The sequence below is a fragment of the Puma concolor genome, chromosome F2, assembly GCF_028749965.1.
Source record: "Puma concolor isolate L17-30 chromosome F2, mPumCon1.1.hap2, whole genome shotgun sequence".
NCBI classification, from domain to species: Eukaryota; Metazoa; Chordata; class Mammalia; order Carnivora; family Felidae; genus Puma; species Puma concolor.
Genome location: NC_141684.1, coordinates 62,131,986 through 62,148,032, shown reverse-complemented (window position 1 = coordinate 62,148,032; position 16,047 = coordinate 62,131,986). Strand labels below are relative to the sequence as shown.

The following is a 16,047-nucleotide window of genomic DNA, read 5'->3' as shown; positions in this document are numbered from 1 at the left end:
ATGGGATCCTTTCTTTGCCCTTGAAGAAGTTTGCTTCCAAAGCCTTTGAATTCTTGTTATTGTGTGTTTACTTGTTTTTGTTTCTCTTGTACTCAGGTTTTGCATGTCAAGGCATTTAGTTACTTCAGTGATGTGTCCTGTATAAGCTAATCAATATCACAAATAAATATATTTGCCTGCCACTTGGCAAACTTACAGATAGAAGAAAAAAAAAACCTCTTTGTTGAGGATCAGTGGAAATGATTTCCACGTTTCCTTAAATAAATTTCTTCATCAGGACAACACAATGCTATGATTCTAACATAGCCCTCAGAGAATATTAATATATGGGCAAAAGAAATGGGATTTTGCAGTCACGAGTTTGGGGCATCACTTTCCCTTTCAGCTGAAAGCCAGATCCAGCCCTGAGACTAGAAAGGCTTAAAACACAAGGACCTAAAGAGCTGGGAATGGGGCAGAGAGTGGGAAACATTTCAGAAATCCTTCAGAAAGCAACCTATATGACACCAGCTCAGGCATCGGCCCTGCTCTGCTGATTTGCCTGGCAAGATTAAGGCAGTATTGCGTAGGGAAAGTCTGCCCCATCCAATTGTATATCTTAACCGCTCTAACAAATCTTTCTGATCCCGTGTTTGCTCCTATATCTAACCTAGACGTGGTCTACTTGTTCCTGTGCTGCTAAGATTGCCTCACCGTCAAGAAAACATGGAATCCTATCTACGAAAAGGGCCTTAGGAATTACCTAGGTCAGTGGTTCCCAATTTTCTCTTGTCTCTGGTCTCCTCACATTTTTAAAAATTATTAAAAGACCCTGAAAAGCTTTTGTTTATGTGGTTTATATCTGCTGATATTTACTGGGTTTGGAATCAAAACTGAGAGAAAAATTTTTTCATTCATTTGAAAATAATGATAAGCTAATTACACGTAAACATGACAAACACATTTTTATAAGCTTATTTATTTGTTTTGAGAGAGAGAGAGAGATAGTGAGCAGGGGAGGGGCAGAGAGGGAGGGAGAGAGAGAATCCCAAGCAGGCTCTGTGCTGTCAGCATGGAGCTGAACACCAGGCTCAAACTCACAAACATGAGACCTGAGCAGAGACCAAGAGCCGGATGCTGAACCAACAGCTGCCCAGTTTGTTATAGGCACCAATTTGTTATAGGTGCTCCATAACAAACACATTTTTAATGAAAAATAACTATATCTTCCAACACATTTTCATGGGAAGAGTGGCATAGTGTTATATTTTTGCAGATGTCCTTAACATCTGACTTAATAGAAGATGGCTGGATTCCCATTTCCGCCTTCTACATGATTCTGCTGTGATACACTGTTTTGGTCAAAGTAAATGAAGCCTCACACAGATATGTAGTTGTAAAGAGAAGACGTATATTAATGGTCATTTCAGGTTAACATGGATAGTCTTTGACACCACACCAAGACTCCACCAGTGTAGTTTCTGAAAGGTGGGCTGCAGTGTGAAATCTGAAGTCGTATCAATGAGCTTTTTGTATTCTATTGCATCAAATCCATTGGTCTACCTTGCACAACTACCTGAGTCTGTTTCTTACACCACTGGTGATTTTTGACGCTGAGTGTGATCATCTTTATTTTTCAAGAGGAAACTAAAGAAAAATTTCTTCTTAGTGGCCAAAAAAGAAAGATCCATTAGTTTAGGAAAATTACATGTGGACTAAAACAAGCAAGGTGATAACAGTGGCAAAGGGATGATGGGAAATTTTTCAGATGAGGAATAAGGACACCTGAACTACTGTTAGCGGAAAGAAAATGAAGAATACAATTTTTTTTTAAATTAGCATTTATGGAGCATTTCTCAAGTGCCTTATAGAATTATCTCATTTAATCCATTTTCTGTGGGGTAAGATATATTGTTCTTGCCTCAGGAAGAGTGGCAAAATACCCAAAGAAGCAGAGCTACAAAATTGTGGGATTAGACTGGAACCAGCTACATTTAATATGGTGGTTTGCAATCTCTTAAAAATATTTAAAAAAAAAAAAAAGAGATCCAAAAAGCATATAAATCTTTTAACAAACTAGGAATGGTCAAAGACAAAAGCCTCTTGCTTCTTGCTCCCCACCCCTCCCCATTTCTACTGCTAATAGTAATAGTCAATACAAACGTTTCACCAAACGGAAAATCACTGCTCTTAACTGCTCCATGATCCTCTTTACCACAAGCAATGAAGGACCCCAAAGTTGGTCCATAACCTATCTTGCTGATAATAGAACTAACAAGGGCTGAGATAATTGGAGATAACCACTACAGTAGTGCTAATTGTGTTTACACAATTACATGTGGATTTCAGGTTTCTGGCGACTTTCTAGACCTTCTTAGTGTCACAGACTCACCTTTCACTGTTGTGGGAGAGAGAAGAAAGATAATACAGAGGGCAGATGGAATATAAAAGGAGATTAATGGTGAGTGCAAACAAGTAACCAGTGGCATCGTGGGGGGCCTGGCGCATGGGGGTTGGGGGGGAACCGCCCTCAGGGGGTAAGCAGAACTGCCCAGTGAAAGGAAAGTAGCCAGGTTCTCTGTTATAAAGGGAGGAAATCCATACATTCTAGTGAATTTTCCCAGAAGTTAGCTCTTTGGCAGTGAGAAGACAATTATTAAATTATCTATTTTTTGCTCTTCCAAACATAACTAAAATGACTTTCTCAGTTATTGTTTTTTCAAAATCAGTAGCCAAGCTATTTACCTATTGCCTATTAAAATAGGATGTGTATTAGTGTTTTTTATGGAGGGGAATATCTTTAAAAAAAAAACTTATTAAGCATTTATCAAACATGGGGGGAAACTGTACCTATAAAAAAATCTCCTTTGTAAATTGCGATGGTCGATGTCACTATCTGTTGAAGGAGCCATCAGACTAAAGTGAAGTTGTAACTTGAAGTCCAGGGCAAAAGAATACGCACAAAATCAATTCAACATCCACAACCAAGAGAGACGCCTAGGTGTTTCAAGATTACAGTGCCGAAAGCATTTCTTTTAAAATATTCATCTTAGGAAGAGCCTGTGAAAGGGGATTTTTTGTTCTCTTTGATTGAGTCAGTATCACTAATAATAATGCTTTGGTCTCTCAAAAAGCCCCCTGAAGACTATTTTTCAATTTACTCATTTTTATTTGCTATTCAGTACTTTTTGCATTATAGTCCTTACAGCTTTTTCTCTCAACTCTTCTCACACAGCAGCAGAATCGAATTGAAATAATCCTTCAGAGAGACGTTCTTCTTTTTTTCTTAATCTTCTCCATAGCCAGCCTCAACTCCTATTTCTTCAACCCAAATTCCTAAAGGAAAATAAAGGAAAAAGAGAATAAGGAAGGCTTTGGGCTCCCTTTCTACTACTCAGAGTGCACAATGGTCATGGTCCATCAATAAAAGACTGTTCCAAGGTGCTTAAGACCTCTCCTACAGCCACTGTTGTCCAAGAAGCTTGAGCAATTGATACAGATTCACTGAGACTTACTAGAAATTGGTCTCTTTCCTTCTTCTTTTTAAATAACATAATTCTCGGCATTGGACTTTTTAAAGAAACCGTGGAGCAAAAATAATTCTTTTTTTTTTTTAACGTTTATTTATTTTTGAGGTGGGGTGAGAGGGGCGGAGAGAGAGGGAGACACAGAATCTGAAGCAGGCTCCAGGCTCTGAGTTGTCAGCACAGAGCCCAAAGCAGGGCTGGAACTCACAGATTTGAGATCGTGACCCAAGCAGAAGTTGGACGCTTAACCAACGGAGCCACCCAGGCTCCAACGGAGCCCCCCAAAAACAATTCTGAAGATTTTTTTTCTTCCCTGTAAAGTGACAACAGAAATGAGTTTGCATGGTATGACAGTCTGGACACATGAATCAGTAAAGAAGGCCACTTCAGTGTGGGGAGTGGTGATAGAGGAAGGGCAGGAAATCTGTGAGTTTACCCCTGAACTGCCCAGAGGGAATATAATTATAGACACAAATATTTAAATTTTGTTTATGAAAATTTGCCCAAATATTTTGTTTATTCAAATGCTTCTTCTTTTCTGTATTTACTACAAACACAGCCTTTTTCTTTCTTTCTTTCTTCTTTCTTTCTTTCTTTCTCTTTCTTTTTTTTTTTAACTTTTTCTGTTTCTGCTTTTGTGGGACACTTCTGTTTTATGGTTGTAATCCAGGCATTTTAAAGCTGGGCCACGAATATTAAAGACTGGAATCCTGAAATGCCCCACCTATTTAAAGTGTCCCCTTTGCCAAAGCATGTCTCCCCACTTTTTTAAGGAGTCATTAGAACCCGCTTATTAGAAGGGTTGCATAAATATTTTCACATTTATTTCTGATGGCACTCTTCCTAGATAGGCACTATTATTATCATCATTTTGTAGGTGATAAAACGGAGGCTTAGAGGGGTTGCATATGGTCAGTATTCTGTGGGTGGCAGAGCTTCAATTTCTAGTTGGGTTCTGTGGACATTCAAGGTCACCTTAACAACATACCACACTGCCCCCTTCCCTTAAAACGGATCGAATGTGATGGAAGCTTTGGAAAAGACACTAACAGCTGGCCTCCAGGAGACACCCCACCCCCAAGAAGCGGGCCACCCAGAACTTATCAGGGGGCCTAAGTGCCTTTAAACCACCATACTAGGGTTTCCCGTCACTAGTTAGCAAACCTGAGTTTGCTTTTACCAGAGAGCCCCTAATGCACAGAAACTAAGAAGTGTAATCCTGTGCCAACTTCTGCTGTTGTGGCAGATTAGATCCTGAGGGCTGGGTCCCTCCCCCTGTGAATAAAGCCCAAGAAAATCGTCTCCGAAAGCAGTTATCCAGAGTTTTGGTTTAGTTTAGTTCAAAACAGGAAATCATGCTCCCTTACCTCCCTCTCACCTCCTAAACCCCAGCTGTATTTTCTCTTTCTGGTCAAGAAAACTGCCTTTCGATTTTATTAAATAACGAACATACTCCAAATTGGGCAGTTGTTTTGGTAGTTTTCTCCTTCACACTTTTCCAAATTTTCTAAATGTTCTACGAGAATGCAGCTTTAAAACAGACGGGCATTAAAAAATAAATAAAATAAAATAAAATAAAATAAAATAAAATAAAATAAAATAAAATAAAATAAAATAAAATGACTGGCGTTTGAAAAACCATATGATGGTTTTCCAGGTCATTACTTCTTGAGAATATTGCAGTGAAAATGGAAGAAAATAACAAGGAAAATGAGGTGGTGTACATTAAAAGCACTATGTAAACATTATTTAGGGGAAGAAAGAAAAGCTCTAACTGAAACACAACTTGGCGCCTTGTATTATGGTTTTATTCTGCCAATTAGACCTGAGACCTACTCCCCACTCCAGTGTGTGGGCTGTAGGGGTTTAAGCTGGAGAAAGCATCCGGTGTGTGTGTGTGTGTGTGTGTGTGCGCGCGCGCGTAAGTGTAAGAAGTGTGCCTATATTACCCTGTAGAACATATACCTTTCAAAGTGGCCCTGGCCCCAAAGACTCTTCTGGTGTAACAAGCCTCTGGTTCTTGTCTTCCAGTAACCTCGGCCTCCAGAAGAATCAAATCATAGAAAGTAATGAGAGTTCCATTTGGAAGCGCAGTAATTTAAATGTGATCACCACCCGTTCTGCAGAGAAAGAACCAATCCCAGCGCAGGGAGCCAAGAAAGCACCTTTAAATGAACTTCCGGACCAAACTAGGTAAAAGGCAACAAAGACCACATTCTGCCGCGCCCACGGCCACTCGGTTTTCACAACGCGTTTTATTATTCATAAAAAAATAAATTTATTTACATTTGCTAGTTGCTGTGGTAGTGCAGCCTGGAGACAGCGGCGCATTTCCCCTGAGCCGGGTCACTGGGTACGTACAGCCTCAGCGGACCACCCAGCGCACTCCTCCCGCGAGGCAGAGCCTGGACGGTGGGCCGGGGGAGGCGTCCAGAGCATGGAGGCGGCAGGCCCGCTGGGGATGGTCAGGGGCCGGAGGAGGGGTGCTGCAAGGAGGCGTGGGAGGAAGGACTGGACGGAGGCCTGAAGGGGACGCGAGCCTGGTGGGGTGCTGGGTGCGGGGGTGGGAGGCTCTAGTTTAGACGGGAGGCGGGTGGAGACAGAAGCCTGGCTGGGAAGCAGCGGGAGCCTGGGGGGAGTGAAGGGCTTGACTGCAGCCGGGAGGCAGAAGCGCCGGGAGCGCTCCGGGCCAACCCGGGTCAGGTGGTCTGGGAAAGGGCGCCTCCGTCTTTCCCTAGACGGAGTGGGCGTGCCCCTGCCTCCCGGAGGCTGGGGTCCCGTGGGGGGTACAAACTAGGCCCAGGTGTGCCACTCCCCTCTGTTTGCAACTTAAAAACATGCCCCGATGTTGGTCTCGCGTGAAGACTGCTGTCTGTAAAGCCACTCATCCAGAGCACGTTCTAACCACTGCCTCACCGTAACATGCCTGTGCTGGGCACGGCCCCGCCATCGTATACGTCTATCTGGCTCAGTCAGGAAACTAACTCGTAGGCGGTTTGGCACGACAGCGCGGGGGTCAGTCTACACTGCTAAAGCCCGAGGCTGGATCTGGTTGCGCGTTGTAGAGACAGAAGGAAGGTCTTTTGGAAAAGAAAACTGTCGTCGCCAGGATCCCCAGCAGCCGCAGCCCTTGGCGCCCTGCGATGACGGCCACACGGCCAGCCCTCAGGCTCTGTCCCCAACGCCCGCCTCACGTCCTGCTCACAGTTCGGGTGGGTGGGGGGTGTCGAGGAGGATTTAGCAGAGTCCGATGGCACTTTCCCCCATTCTCTGGGGGTTCTCATGCTCCCTTCTCTCCGTGTCCCCCAAACACACGCGCTTGAACAGTAACTCCAGCAAGTGACTTCGATCTAAGCGGTGGTCCCACATAATCTGTTGGCTGCGGAAACTTCTTTGGTGTCGGTGTCAGGTCGTCCTGAGACCACGAACGGCCATGTCTGTAAAGTCAAAAGAGAATCAGACATCGAAGGAAAAAAAAAAATACCGTCTCAAAGCGAAACCGCTCTCTTAAATGAACCCTGGAATACCCCTGGCTTTGAGTAGCTCAGATTTTATCCGTTTTCTGGGAATTTGGGTATCTTCTCTCCAAACTGGGATTTTAATTTTACTGGATTTTGATTGCGTGAGACGTTAAGACTTCCGTCCACGCTTCCTCCTGGACTTTGCCCTCAAGATGATTTGGTGAAACTTGCAAAAGTTTGGGATTTTGTGTTTAATTCCCTTCCCCCAGCACGCGCGCGCGCGCGCGCACACACACACACACACACACACACACACACACACCATCATCAGCCCTCCACTCTAAGTAGGAACTGGAATAGGTTCTTTCTCAAGCCTGGAAAGTTGGCAGGTTAGAAAGGGACTTTCCAGACAAATCCCTTTTGGGGAAACCTCTGCTATTCTGCAAGAACTTTTTAACATCCAAAGGCTGATTAAATAGAGCTCGGCCTTCCCTCCTTCCTTTCAGTAAGTAGGGCTCCTTACATGGAACCTGACTCTTAGATGGAAACGCTTAGGCGACAGAGACTTGCCATTGAATCTGCAACCGGGTAGTGGACGCAGATGGCATCGAGATTCACCCCGGAAGTAGGATTTAAGCCAACTGCTGTCACAGGGCAAAGTACCAGGTACAAAGATCAGAATGAAGAAGCACTGAAGGGTGCACGGTTCTTCCCCAGGAGAACGGCCTGGCCCCTCCCTTGACTGGGAGAAACTAAACTGGACTCCTCACCACCCATTCCAGCACCCCCCCTTTCGGGTTCTTGCCAGGGGGCTGACCCTGCCTGGCACGCGGGAGCTCCCTCCCTGAGCATTTCCCGGCCGCTCGCCCCGAGCCTCGCGTGCGGCGCCCCTACCAGGTTCACCGGGTGCACGTAGCCGTTCTCGTAGCGGTCCTCCTGCAGCAGCTGCCGCAGGTGAGCGATGTAACTGGAAGCCAGCCGGAGCGTGTCGAGCTTCGAAAGCTTAGTGTCTGGGGGCACCCAAGGCAGACTGGTCTTGAGCCTGGAGAAGGCTTTGCTCAGCACGCGCATCCGGGCGCGCTCGCGGGCGTTGGCGGCGTTGCGCTGCGACTGCTTGCAGTCGGCCGCCGAGCCCTTGGGCGGGAGGGGCTTCTTGCCGCCGCCGCCCCCAGCCACGCGCGGCCGTTTCCTCTTGCAGCCCTCCGCGCCGCCGGCCGCTCCCAGCGCGCACCGCTCTTCCTCGCCGTCGGGGTCTTCCTCCTCGGCCGAGGAGTTGTCACTGGGCGAGATGTAGCTGCGCTCGGCGCCGCGGAGGGGCGGCCTCTTGGAGGCGGGGACCGGGTACCCCCGCTGCAGCCCCCGCAGCTCCATCTCCTCGGGGTCGCTCACCGAGCCGGTGGACATCACCGCGTCCCCCACGCCCACGCGCGCCCGCCTTCCTGCCCCAGGCCAGCCTCGCGGTGTCGGCCTTCCGCTCCCTCTGGCGGAGGCGGGGGGCCAGGCAGCGTTCGGAGCGAGACCGGAGACCCGGGTAGGCAGCCCCGCCGGGGAGCGAGCAGTGCCGCGGACCCGGGAGAGCGCGGGCCGAGGAGTCCGCGCCCCCGCCCAGGCCCCGCGCGCACTAGCGCTAGCTGCGCCTTTTGACAGGACTATTTATTTGTACTCCTCGGGACAAACCACCCGGGCAAAGAAGAGGGGGTTGGAAAGGGGGGCAAGAGGTGGCGCGGGGGCGTGGAAGGGGTGGGGACCGTTTGTCTGCGCTCAGGATCTGCTGTTGGGGGCAGGGAAGGGGAAGTCTCCGCTGAGCCGCGATTTGGGGCCCCGGGTCCGTGGGACCCCCAGATTGTCAGTGAGAGGTATGTGTCGGGCAAGTGAAGGAGGGGACCTTGTTCGTACCCACCCCACTTCCACGCCCAACTAGTCTTAGCGATGGCGGAGATTGCCAGACGCTTCGAAGCCCTAGGATCGCGACCTCTGCTTCTCTCCCGGGCTTTTCAGCGGAACTATTTCCCAAGTTCATAACGCATCATGTAGGACTGCCTATCCTGGGCTTGCCCGACCACAGCTTAAGAGAAAGCAAGCAAACAACACTGACAACAGTTAACCTCTCCCTTTTCCGTCCTCCTTTTCCCCTAACGTGGCTTTATGATTTACAAAGCACTTTTAGTACATCGGTTCGGTTCGTTCCATTTTCAAACATCTGTGACTTAAATGTTATCTCCACTTTGCAGAACTTCAAGCTAAGCCACAGAGATAGAGATTTAAGTAAAGGACCCCCAATCACCGGGCTGGTAAGTAGAATACGGACTGGAGATCTGTGTCTAGCATCCCCAGCCCCTCGGTCTTTAGTCGCTAACACGCCTCCCTCACCACACATCACAAGCCGTTATATCCATTATTTTCCACTGTCTTGAGAATTTCATGCTTCGTTTTGTTTGTAATACCACAATGCGTAAGATAGAAGCTCTTGCCCCAACTCTTTGCGTTGTAGTCCAGGGAATCGATTCCTATTTTAGATTGTGTATTGAAGAGCACACTCCTGGATGCAGAATGCTAAGTCAATGCAATCTCCAAAAAAAAAAAAAAAAAAAAAAAAAAGACAAAACAGCATCCAGAATTATGCCAACCAAAAATAAGCCCTCTGCCCACTCCCCTCCCCCAAACCGTGGCCTCATTATTTTCTAACTCAAAGGACCTTTGCAGTAGGTGCTCTTGGAATGGGTACTTCACTTTGGAAGGAGGCACCTATGGCCAGCTACTGAGTGCCTGCTGTGCGCCAGTCACTGGGCTGGGCACCATACGACTGCCCACAGGAATTAAAAGAAAGCAACAAAACAACAAAATGGTTAAACCACTGCGAGGTTGGGGTATGGTAACTCCGTTTAGCAATGAGGAAATCGAGTCTTCAAACCAGAGTTAGGTGTTTACTTGTCCTTTCCCTGAAAGCTCACAGGCTCCCAAACGGAGCCAAGTGCGAGGAAAGAAATGTGCAGTCAGCCCAGGACAGAGTGGGCAGAAGCCATGGGGCCAGCCTCCCTCCACCAGCAACTCCGCAGAACAAATGCTCCCGGCTTCGTGCCTGAAGTGCCACAACAGGTGGCTGGCCTGGGCTGACTTCATCACTCAGGCATCGTCCACCTTCATATCCCAGGCCAGGCCTCCCTGGTGGGGGATGTTTCACACAAGCCCTCCTGGTCGCCCTCATTTGTAGACAAAAAATACATTTTGTCATTTTGTTAAGGGATGGGGCAGGGGCTCCTCTGGGGATCATTTGAATGAAAATATCGCTCATTTTCCGTTCTCTCTGGGCTGCGAAAAGGCAGAGAGTATCCACAGAATGTAGAGTTCTTCATAGGGGTGCTCGAACTTGAACTTGACTTTGGGTGCCACAGGCCAAGGAGGGAAGAAAAAGTGAGAAGGGGGAGCGAAGGATGTAAAAAGGAGATCGTAAGCTAGATTTCTGCATCACCTATTGGTGACTTGAATCTATCAGTATAAATACATAGTCTCACACATTAGAGGCAGGCATATAGGTTTTAAAAATCTGGATTGTTTATACAGGTGCAGAACAAAGTCTTTCTTTAGAAAAGATTAATGGTGGGCAAAGTGCTAGTTTTTCTCTAAACAGTCGCAAAAATCTGTACCCAGTCTCAAAGCTAAGCAGGTCATGGCCAGTTTCTCTTGCTTGTAGGAACTGACTGACCCCAAATGTTCCTGCTTATTTTTTTCATAGCTCTTTCCTGTTTCTCTTCTCTTCTTTGTGCCTCTTTATCTTTCCGTCTTTCCATTCTTTTTTCCTTCTTCTTTATCTCTCTTCCTTCTTCCCTCCTTTCCTGTGTTCTCTTTCAAGAAAGGCAGCTATTTTCATCTTCTTTCATTATTCCTTTCCCTCCTTTTCTTTCTAGTAATATTTTTCTTTTACTCTTTTTTTTTTTTCAAGTTGCAGACTCCCAATAAAGATCAGGAAGTGTATCTTCAAATGCATTTCATATTAGTGTATAACTGCAGTTTGCTTTAAACATGTTTATAATATGTGACGTCTGTCACCTCTTTACACTTTGAATATGCTTTTACTTTCCCTTCTCTCTCAATACAGCAGCCCCGTGAGCTGAACAGTGCAAGTATAATTATCTCTTTTGAAAGCTCAGCTGTTCTAATGTTTTGGCAAGTTGTACACTGCAAATGAATCGCAAAGACTTTATTTTTGTATTTTAAAAAAAGCATATTGAAAATAATTCCTATCTGCCCATGCTTTGCAACATGTTTTCTTTAATTTTTTTTAAAGTTTATTTATTTATTTTGAGAGACACAGAGAGAGTGCAAGTGGGGGAGGGGCAGGGAGAGAGGGAGAATCTGCTGCAGGCTCAGCACAGAGCATCACCTGGGGCTGGAACTCATGAACCATGAGATCATGATCTCAGCTGAAATCAAGTCCAGTGCTTTTCCAGCTGAGCCACCCAGGCACCCTGCTTTGCAACCTTTTAGATTTGTGGCCTGAATATACAGATGTTTATGGTATACATTAATCGTCTTGAAATTCTTTAAGACGTCCTTTTTAAGTAGGCAAGGGAGGCTGGGTGGGCTAAAAGTTACATTATAAAACAAACATTAATACATTTAATAATGTTTTCTAATCCTGGTTTTCCTGCTTATTGGCTGTATGACCTTTGGCAATTTCCTTCTTCTGAGGCCCAGTTTCCTGATCTATAAAATGAACTATCTGTCTCATAAGGGAGAGGAAGGGTATGAGCAAATGCCTGGGCCAGAGCCTGATACATGGAAGAAGTTCGATAAATGCGAGTTATTTTCATCACTATTAATTGCTTTGTCCAATGTCATATAGCTAGTAAGTATCAGGTCAGGAACTGACCCAGGTTTTGTACTCCAGGACTTGTTCTGGGTTTTCGATGGCCCCAGGATGCCGTTTGCTTTAACCGCAAGCTTCTAGGGTTTGAAGTACGTGATCCCATCTCCCATAGATCTTGTAGGAGACCTCACTGAGGGAAAATGGATGGGCCTACATTTCTTTCTCCAGGTTCTCTTCCCGTAAAGTCACAGCACTTCTCCAATCCTCACTCTCCTTATTTAAAAACTGGAATAACATTCCTAAATCAGAGTTATTGAAAGGCTTACATGAAATTGTGGTGTATGTGAAAGCATACTCAGATGTAACACGGAAAAGGCACTTAATATATTAAAATATTTTTAAATGCAATATTTAAATATTTTAAATGGTTTAAAACGTTAAAAATATCTAGGGGTGCTTTGGTGGCTCAGTTGGTTAAGCATCTACCTCTTGGTTTTGGTTCAGGTCCTGAGCTCATGGTCTTAAGATTGAGCCCTGTATAAGACTCCCTGCTGAGCTTGGAACCTGCTTGAGATTCTCTCTCTCCCTCTCCCCCTCCCTCTCTCTCTCGCTGCCCCTCTCCCACTCGTATGTACATGTGCATGAGTTCTCTCTCTCTCAAAATAAATATTTAAAAATGTATTAAAAATATCTAAAACTTAGGTTTTCTAAAAAGGTAGACCAAAGTAGGTTAATAATTAGAGACCACAGAAAATAGGCCATTTATGGCCACTGCCCCTTCTAACTCTGTTGGAAGACTAGATGCGAAAGTCTGAATTTGGGCTGGTCAGGTGGGTTTAGGGTTTTGGGAGAGGAGCGGTTGCATCTACATTCTGGGAACACCAGGCCAAAACATTAGTAAGTAAATGCTTAAGAAATGATTGCTGTGACAATGCATTTGAATGGAAAGAGCCCTCCCTACATGACCTTCCTGGTGGTATCTTCCTAAAGTCTCCTGATATTCTGAGCCATCTGGATGGCTGAAGAAACTGCCATATCTTTGATCTACAAAAACAGAGTCTCCAATTGGCCAATATGGAAGCCACTAGCCACAGAAGGCTATTGAGGACTTGAGCTGTGGCTAGTCATGTACAGTAGAGTAAAACACACACCAGATATTGAAGACAAAATGAATAAGATCATGTAAAATACCTCATGAATATGTTTCCAAAATTATGTCTAACAATGATAGCATTTTGGATATATCGGGTTGAAAAAAATGTGATTAAAATTATTTTCACTTGTTTCTTTTTGGTTTTATAACGCAGCTACTAAACATTTTGATTTATATGTGCGGCTCAGATTATTTTCTTTTGGATAATGTAGGGATTAACTATGCTACTATAGATGGAGTGTATAAGGTTCACTGTGAGACCAACTCCCACCTACTCAGGACACACTCTCCTGGGAAAAAGCATGATCATTCGGGAAGCACACATGACATCACGTATCTTGTCCCTCATCCCTGTCATCTCCCCTGCACCTCACCACGCGTCCTCAACCTCACATAATTCACCTGACCCTAGAACGTGCTGAGAAACACTCTGCCCTACTATGTAACGGAAGCCTTAGCCCTGGAGAAGCATTGAGCTTAATCCCCCCAGGCATAACGGACACTCTGCAGACATCAGCCAGAGCTCCATGGCCCAGTTCATTAGGCTTTCAGTGCTTAAGGAGCAGGACACCTAGGCCAGTGAGGTGAAAGATCTGGGGAACGCTGTGCACGGGTCACGTGGACTGCTAGTCACGTGGTGTGCCGGTCACATGGGGAGCAGGTCGGTTGGAGGCACAGTTAGGCCAGCCTCACCCCAGGCCTTGTCTCTTCTTTCTCCGACTACACAAAGCCACGTGCCCAGCTCTAGGTCCCCTGAAGCCTCCGTCCCCTCCACCCCCACTCCCAGCCCAGGAAGGAAAGGGACTCCTGACGTTTGGGTGCCACCAAGGAAGCGGCCAAGCACCTGTGGGAACGCTCGGAATGGACAAGAGGAGTTCTCTGTCATCTACGACACAACCAGTCGTCCACTGCTGGCTTCTTTATCCAGAAGTTGTGCCAAGATTTTTGCTTCCTTGGAGCCCCAACAGGCCTCAGTGCGTAGACAGGCCAGTGCCTGGACACATCAGGTCTGCGGAGGCTCGAGGGCGAAAAAGTCTGAGTATGTTTCAGAGACCTGATTTTCTCTGCCATCAAGAGGGAAGGAAAAAATCTTCACTGACTGTCTTGACAAGTAAAAATGCAGGTGGCTTTGGGAAAAGATTTTTTTAAAGCAGTATCTGCCGATTGAAAGCGTAAACTCTTCTGCCCCTGGCATGGTGTGTATCTCCTGAAAATGACTTTGACTGCTCCACTAGCAGAGTGAAGCACACCAGCTCTCAGGAAGAAAAAGCCCTGCGGTGAAGGCCTCCAAAGGAGGCCTGTTTGAAGAATCTCTGGACCTCATTGATTTGGGGGCATTCTGAAGGGTGAGCTAGTCTGAGTGCAGTCTTATTTTTTAAAGAATCTCTTGGGGCACCTGGGTGGGTCAGTCAGTGAAGCGTCCGACTTCGGCTCAGGTCATGATCTCACTGTTCCTGGGTTTGAGCCCCGCGTCGGGCTCTGTGCTGACAGCTCGGAGCCTGGAGCCTGCTTCAGATTCTGTGTCTCCCTCCCTCTCTGATCCTCCCCTGCTCATGCTCTGTCTGTCTCTCTCAAAAAATAAACATTAAAAAAATTTTTTTTAATCTCTTGAGACAGACTTCCACTTTTGGGCAGAAGCTAAGAAACTTCTGTGCCAGGAGATTTTTAGTGTTTATCGGCAGTACTTTGGAAGTGTGAAAATATTTCATTATCAAAACACCCCTTGAAATGTAGCACACTGCTCTGGTCTCCAATATGTGGTCCCAAGCCTTGTTAATTGTGGAGTTAACCTGGGAGAGAATGACATCCTGCCATGTGGCTCCTCCCGGAAAGAGCCCCCTTTGCTGTGGACTTTAGAAGATTTCTGCATTCGTCAGCTGAATGGTCTTGGGACACTTGCTCACCTTCTTGGACTTGTTTCTCTGTGGATAGCCCACCTCCCAGAGACTTCCCAGCGTTCAGACACCCCTGGACAATGTAGGGCATTGCACAAGGTTAGTTCTTGTGTTATTGTCTCCATCCTCTCTCCTAGGGTCCCATTCTTTTTGTACCCCCTGGAGCAAAAGAGTCATTCCCTTGCTGAGAGTTGCTTTCGTCTTAGCAGCCCTCCAATCCTCCACGACCCCCGCCCCACCCAGTGCCTCATCCCCTACAGAACACCCAAGTGAAAACTAAATGCCTCCTGGCGCCAGAAGGAAGTTCTCATGTAATAGATACTTTGTGGTGTCAGAGAGCAGGGATTCTGTGCACTTTGTCCACCAGGCCCTTAATCAGCTCTTCTGTAAAAGAGGGGCCTGGCTTATTTACATACAAACTTTGTTTCTCCAGGCCCAAGCCCCTCTGACCTCCAATTCTAAAATGAGCTCTCATAGATGATCAGAAAACAGGGAAGTGTTTTGGGAAATGTGCCCACTTCTTCTTGATTTTTCCCCCTTTGGCTTATCTGTGCGGCTCTGCCCAATTAGCAAGGAAAATGAGCCAATTAACTTGCAGCGGGGGAGAAAAATCCACTCTGTTACATTCCTCTTAAGGTCTGATTCTCAAGCAGAGCTCCTTGAGGATGTTGCAAACAGAACTACCTAAGGAACCCTCACGCCTGGTTACATCGCCCTGCTCCCATCCCTTCTTAGACTGCCACATTCTGGCAGCTTCCTTTAGGGAAGAGAGGGACAGAATTAAAAAACAAACACAACAACAACAACAACAAAAAACAACGAAAGACTTAACTGTAAACTCAATGAAGGCAGAGACTGTGTCTTGTTCATCTGGGTATCCTCAGTGGCTAGCAGCTTAAGAAGGCACTACCGAAATATGTGGTGATTGAAAACATTCACAAACACATGAGCACAATCCAGCCTTCACCCATAATTAAAGGAAGGTGTACACGGGGCGCCTGGGTGGCGCAGTCGGTTGAGCGTCCGACTTCAGCCAGATCACGATCTCGCGGTCCGTGAGTTCGAGCCCCGCGTCGGGCTCTGGGCTGATGGCTCAGAGCCTGGAGCCTGTTTCCGATTCTGTGTCTCCCTCTCTCTCTGCCCCTCCCCCATTCATGCTCTGTCTCTCTCTGTCCCAAAAATAAATAAACGTTGAAAAAAAAAAAATTTTAAAGGAAGGTGTACA

The 16,047-nt window shown here is 46.3% G+C and overlaps 1 protein-coding gene and 1 long non-coding RNA gene across 2 annotated transcripts in view; one reads left to right on the top strand and one right to left on the bottom strand.

Moving 5' to 3' along the window:
• Positions 1-5,742: 5,742 nt before the first annotated feature.
• On the bottom strand, positions 5,743-8,618 carry MSC (musculin). Its single transcript, XM_025922941.2, has 2 exons — positions 7,862-8,618; positions 5,743-6,943 (listed from the first exon to the last, which is right to left on the bottom strand). Exons 1-2 carry the CDS (start codon positions 8,369-8,371, stop codon positions 6,857-6,859), a joined length of 597 nt encoding a protein of 198 aa, XP_025778726.1. The 5' UTR covers positions 8,372-8,618; the 3' UTR covers positions 5,743-6,856.
• The window catches only part of LOC147572055 (uncharacterized), a 126,893-nt gene continuing 119,208 nt past the window's right edge, over positions 8,363-16,047 (top strand). Inside the window, exons 1-2 of the long non-coding RNA XR_015247002.1 lie at positions 8,363-8,498; positions 9,199-9,258. This is a non-coding gene — a long non-coding RNA (uncharacterized LOC147572055). The remainder of the gene's footprint in view (positions 8,499-9,198; positions 9,259-16,047) is intronic.